Source organism: Anabas testudineus, chromosome 16 (assembly GCF_900324465.2).
Source record: "Anabas testudineus chromosome 16, fAnaTes1.2, whole genome shotgun sequence".
NCBI classification, from domain to species: domain Eukaryota; kingdom Metazoa; phylum Chordata; class Actinopteri; order Anabantiformes; family Anabantidae; genus Anabas; species Anabas testudineus.
In genome coordinates this window covers 13,423,210-13,429,209 of record NC_046625.1, presented here as the reverse complement: position 1 = coordinate 13,429,209, position 6,000 = coordinate 13,423,210, and the positions used below count along the sequence as shown (strand labels likewise).

At 39.5% G+C, this 6,000-nt stretch overlaps 1 protein-coding gene across 2 annotated transcripts in view; it reads right to left on the bottom strand.

The window, feature by feature from the left end:
• Nucleotides 1-632: 632 nt before the first annotated feature.
• aplp1 (amyloid beta (A4) precursor-like protein 1) overlaps nt 633-6,000 on the bottom strand; it is a 28,290-nt gene continuing 22,922 nt past the window's right edge. The window contains exons 9-17 of one of the 2 annotated variants that reach the window (XM_026371708.1): nt 5,817-5,975; nt 5,595-5,723; nt 5,140-5,239; nt 4,870-5,037; nt 4,710-4,730; nt 4,572-4,618; nt 4,334-4,402; nt 4,083-4,226; nt 633-3,535 (exon numbers count right to left, since the gene is read on the bottom strand). In XM_026371708.1, coding sequence (XP_026227493.1) covers nt 3,434-3,535; nt 4,083-4,226; nt 4,334-4,402; nt 4,572-4,618; nt 4,710-4,730; nt 4,870-5,037; nt 5,140-5,239; nt 5,595-5,723; nt 5,817-5,975 — 939 coding nt within the window. In that variant the 3' untranslated portion in view covers nt 633-3,433. The remainder of the gene's footprint in view (nt 3,536-4,082; nt 4,227-4,333; nt 4,403-4,571; nt 4,619-4,709; nt 4,731-4,869; nt 5,038-5,139; nt 5,240-5,594; nt 5,724-5,816; nt 5,976-6,000) is intronic. The other variant, XM_026371709.1, reaches the window with a different exon arrangement.

Sequence of the window (6,000 nt, the reverse complement as noted above, 5' to 3'; positions counted from 1 at the left end):
GGTGTTTCTTCTATGCTTGACTCACATTAAAGAGCTGATGTGCACAACGTGTAGCTTTTCCTGACATAGGAAGTGAACTGCAAATTTGTCTTCAGAGAAAAGACAATTTGTGGGTTGAGGAGTCACTGAAACCCCATTCGTAGAAGTGAGAAAAAACCTTATCTTAATCTTGGTTATGATTTCTATCGTGAAGAATGTTTACTATCAAGTGTACTATATCACATCACTATTACATGAATGAGCAGGATTTTAACGATTTGATTATTAATATTGCTGTTAAATCACTACTTGTGCACTGAAGTTAACTTTTTCAGAAATCCACTAATGAAACCGGCTGTAAATAATATTATAATGAAGCTGAGGCAATTGTTGTATAGGTTTCTTTTTCCAAAGAAAGTCAACTGAGGAGATGCAGGAGAGTAAAAAACTCATTTTCCAGTGTACGTAAGTCAGAAGGTTTCCCCCTCTTCATTGTGGCTTTTACACCACAGTGTCAACTTTGAATCTCCTTCATGTTCTCACCACTGAATGAAGGAAGTTTACTAATCATGTAAATTTGAGGAGAAAGAATTGTGAATGGAAAAAAAAAAAAAAAAAACGACCTCAAAAAGCACAGACGCGGTATATTATGGGTCATTCATTTTTATTACACTATTAATTAGCTTGACCAGTTTTAATTTATCAGACTGCTTGCAAATACAGTTATACAACAGAGAACATTTTGCCAAATTAGAATATCTGTCTGCTTGGTTGTAGAGCATGTCTTTGGTTAGCGTTCTGAATGAAAATGAAGAACAGCTTGCTCAATGATGCTATCAACAGCCCTAGAATCAATGCACTATAATTGAAATTGGACAGACAGAATCAGTGTCTAACATTTAATAACCTGTACACAAATAATTTGGTTCTACTTGTGACTTGTGCTTAATGCCACTCCTCACCAATTAGGCCCTTTGTCTCTTTACATTTCACATTTCTAAACGTTATAAACTTGTCGATGTCTTCTCGTACGAGCTTCTAAAATTGCATTACAGGTGATAAGCATGACCCTTGATCCAACTGATTACATATAAATAAAAAATACAGAATTACATCCAAAACACAGCATAGTAAAAGGCAATAATGCAGCAATTAAAATCTCAATAACATCGTTTATATTTTGTTGGGAAGTAAGGGGACAGATCAACCAAGAAGTCTGGTATTCGACAGAGGACGTACGTACAAATGTGATCTGAGTTAACTACAGTATACACCATTCTACGTCTGCTAAATGCTGGTAGGAAACCTTCAGTGGTTTGGGAAACACAGGCAAGCTTATTCTCATCTATGGTTTCAGTAGTATCATTACAAGATCAACTGACTTAAAACTGTGAACATACAACGTTTTCATTCACTAACGTAGCTGTACAAATTATACAAGGGGCTATCTTTGCCTTCTCTTCATTTGTCAGAACGCAACTGCAACCTGCAATTAACCCACCTAACAAAAGAAAGACAAAATTAATGCTAAACCAAAACTCTGATATTCAAACTTAAACAAACAAAAAGTAACAAACAAACAAAATACAAACTGATTTTGGTGTGGATTATCTCTACTACAGGAAATAGGTAAAGACCAAAGCATGAACCAAACATTCCACAACGTGACCTTTCTTAACTAGGATGGTCTGATCGAATTAAGTGGCTAAAGAAAATCAACCTAACCGACACACTAAGCAGTTAATAATCATTCAGAAAAAAGGGAAATCCCCTTTTTACTTACCTTTACAGGATACTATGTTGATCATAAATATGACAAACTACAATGAGTCATTTAGTGAAAAGCTATTTGTGAAGACAGTAACTTAAATGTAGCATCTATAGAGTACTAACATTCAGTGGTGTTGAGTCCAGAGATGTCATACTGTCAGACTTCAAGACATACAGTATGCTTCACTACTATCATGCCTGAGTGTGGTGTGTTTTTAGGACTTACTACACACACTGACAATACACATTACTATAGCGGTGACCTCTTTACACACTGTTGTTCGGTGCAGTTTATTATGCCTCAAGCTCCAAATTTCATCTGTTCTCATAAAAATGAATAGGCTGCTACAGGAAGTGATAAGAAGGGCGTCATGTATGTAGTCTGTCTGTTGCATGTGCTGAACTTCACTACTCCTATTGACGTCTACTTGGGGGATGATGAGTTACTGAAAAGAAGATGGAGTCTCAACGTCTACCTTAAATACATTCAGAAAGAAGTTACTGTGTCGTTGTCTTGTGCTGGTTTTTACAACAGTCCGTTTTCAATCAGCCATGTATAGCACAATGTACTATTTTATGTATTATTCCATTACATCAATGAAAATTAATCATAGAAATGTCTACATCTAGCAGTATGTTTTTCTTACGGTATTTACAGTGTCCATTTTGAAGTGGGACATTTCAGACTTTTCAAAAGCAATGACAGGAACAACACAAATAAATACAGCAGCATCATACACCAAGTTGTCATGCTTTCATTAAAACAACGGACTTCTGATTATTCGGTTTTACAGTGCTATAGGGAGCAGTACAAACAAAATAAACTCATTCACTAAGTCATCTAAATGGAATATTTGGTATATTTTGCCAAATAATTAATAATAATGTGGAGGTCAGATCATCAGAAGTCAAAAACATGTCCTTTGTACCACAAGCACACAGATCTGTATCGACTAGTGTGGTCTTTTGGCCTCCGTTAAATTAAAGCCTAAACATCTCACACACAGCTAAAACCCTCACACTTCGACATCCTCACCTAATGTTCACGTGTCTTATTATTAGAGATAGTATCCAATGTTACAGTAGGTCATGGAGGTAAGAATAGTTTGACAATTTGCTTAGTAGTTGCCCTTTTATCACTGAGTGGGTTTTTTAATTGAGAATTACACCATCACTTATTTAGGCTGTCACTCACACTCATCTACACAGATACATTATACCCAAGTGTGGTACTATTTGAACAAAACCACTACTTAAATCTACAGAGAAAAAAAATATACTATAAAGCATTATGCACCGTTCGACTTCAGTTTCTAGAGAGGAGCAATGGGTCAAGTCATGCCACTGGGATGGTCTTCCTGTCTATCAGGTGGATGTTTTCAAGATGATGAAATGCTGTGGCACTGCTAATGAAAGAACGATCCTCAGACTCTAACCCATAAGTGTATTAGATTACAATAGGTGATGTGAGTATGTATCATGTCTCATCATTCACATTCCAGTAATGATGATTTGCTGTTGGTCATTTACAGTGGGTTTGGGACATCCCCGAACTTAATCATTTACTTTATATTTGCAACACATCAGAAATCCATCAAAGGTAGAGTAGCTGGGAGACCACTGTTATGAAGAGTGGGAGGACAAAAGAAGTGGTCGGGCATGACTTGTTCGCAGCCCCGGTACCTCAGTTCATCTGTTCAAAGAATTTGTAGGTGGGGTTTTCATAGCCGTGGTTTTGCATTTTGTTGAGCTGTCGTTCTTCTGGTGTCAGCATGGGGTCGACCTGCTGCGAGACACACAAGAGCTTGAGTTATTACGCTCTGGCAATTCCACGAGCAAGTGTCTCACAATGAACTGACTCTCTGGTCACAGTACCCTCACTGTGTCCTAAAAAAGTCAAGAGCAGTGTCCTACAGTCTCCAGTCTTTATGCCGAGCTAGTCTAAACTTGGTTTGCTGGTTGTAACTTGTATGTTAACTGTGCACAATAAAGCAAAGCAGAAGTCTTTAGACTGATGACTATCTCTCTCAAGTAGCCTCTGGTTTCCATATCTACCATATTTCACAGTTGAAAAACCGCTTGACATACATTTACTTTGCTGCAGTTACTTTTGTTATGTTTCAGTTGTACTACTGTAGCACAGCAATGCAGACTGCAACAATACATTAATCCCTGTAGCTCTACAGTGAATTGTAAAATAAATGAAAGCCACTGCAGGTATGAAGTTAATCTGAAGAACCTCTGCTACTGAAATTCTTACTGTTGTCGAAAAGTGTGTACACACAGTTTCTTATTTTGCTAAACTTCTACCACAGGCCTGTCTGGAGTCGTACCTCTACGATGCCATGACTGATAGTGCCATATGGCTTCCTGCGCACCAGCAGCAGGCTAATTATCATCACCATGGCGATCGCCACTGCCACCACCAACAGTCCCACCATGGCGCCACGGTTAAATGTTTCCAAGGCGTCAGGTTGCTATGGAAGAAACCAGTGTTGAGACATTAGGCAGTGGAAATTTCTTCAAAGCAGACACACACATTTTAAGTCTCAAGAGCATTACCATGCTTATCCTCAGCCCTTACCAGTTCGTCTCTCAGAATCTCAACAACAGGCTTGTTGACGACCTGCTTGAGGTCCACAGTGGTGTTGATCTAAGAGGACAGAGTGTGTGTGGGAATAAAGGGGATTATTCAAACACGGAAAGTGTAAAAAGAAAGCGCACAGCACGAGCACAACCTTCTGCATCTCAGCATAATGTTGTCTGAACTGAGGATCTATTTGAAACATCACCAATGGGATCGGCCAAAAAGCTCATCTTACCTCATAAGTAGGACCTCTCTCAGATGTGGTGTAATCATATCCATCATCTGCAGACAAAAAGGAAATAACATATTAAAGTGAGTGAAAGTAGGAAATACAAAACATTGTTGAGAGTAATGATACTGAATATTAGCTCACCTTTCTTATTGGACTGTGGTTCTATTGAGGCAAAAGGGGAAAAAAATGTCATTAACCAGCGAAGCCTGTGAGAAGTATCTAATCTTTTTACACGGCACTAACACAACTAACAAAGACTTAATGATGTGGGTTTTCATATGAACAGTGTGTGGATGTCTACCAATGCGGGGTGGATAAGGCCTATTCTGGAAAGCTCTCTCCTCTTCCTCTTCATCATCCTTCTCCTCCTCACTCTCAGCTGGCAGGAGCTCCTCAGTAGTGTGTGTCTCAGAGAAAGAGGTGGTCATGAGCTCACTGATGTCTCCTCGTTCTGCCTTGACCAGCTCCTCTAAAGGTGTTAGACAAAGATTAAAGACTTAACTCATCGATGCTCATCCTCACTCATCATCTGAAAGGATTTAAAATGATGGGCAACTGTAGGTTTGCTTACGGATATCACTGTGCAACTCCTCAGCCAAGATAGGATCCTTGTACAGCAGTGCAAGACTCTGGTTCATCCTCTCCTCAATCACATGGAGATGTGTGTACACCTGCAAAATAAAAAGAATCCACTCTGCTTAGGCGTTTAAACTAAGGAAAGGTGTGTTTTGAGCATTGAACTGCTCTTAGCTGTGAAAAGAGAAACACTAAATCCAAAAGAATAAATGAAGGAGTCATGTCTTTGACTGCTTTTAAAGCAAAGGTTAGCATTGAGCTTAAGTTGTATGTACAAAAAAAAAATCCAAAACACTTCACCTCTGTTGAGTTCAATATTTGTATTATATCTGCAGCAAACAACATTCTGACTGTGAAATGGTCAGCAAAAGGGAGGCTGCATCACAAAAGCACAGGTGTTTGAGAAAAACATATTCGAAGCAAATACCTCACACACTCTCAGACACACACCTGGAATTTCATCTGCTCAGCCTTTTGGGGGTCAACAGCCACAATATGCTGGTAATGCCTGAGCGTATGTCTGCGGTCCTTCTGCTCTGCAGCCATGTAACGTTTCAGAGCCTGCAGCACGCGATCTGGCTGGAGGCCAAAGTTAAACAGAGGATAAAGTCAGGAAATGACTGTGACAAAGAAATAATGTACTTAGGTATAAGCACTACATGAGAGACTTACATGGGGGGGCTCAGATTGTATGGCAGTCAGGTAGTTCTCCAGGGCCAGGCGGCGGTTGTTGTTAAGAATGGCCTCGACTCTGACAAGATGAGTCTCCACCAGCCTCTGCCTCTCTCCAGCGACTTGCTCCTCCAACGTCTGCAGCACAGACTGGAAGTGCTGGTGGAGAAAAGAGGACGAGTTA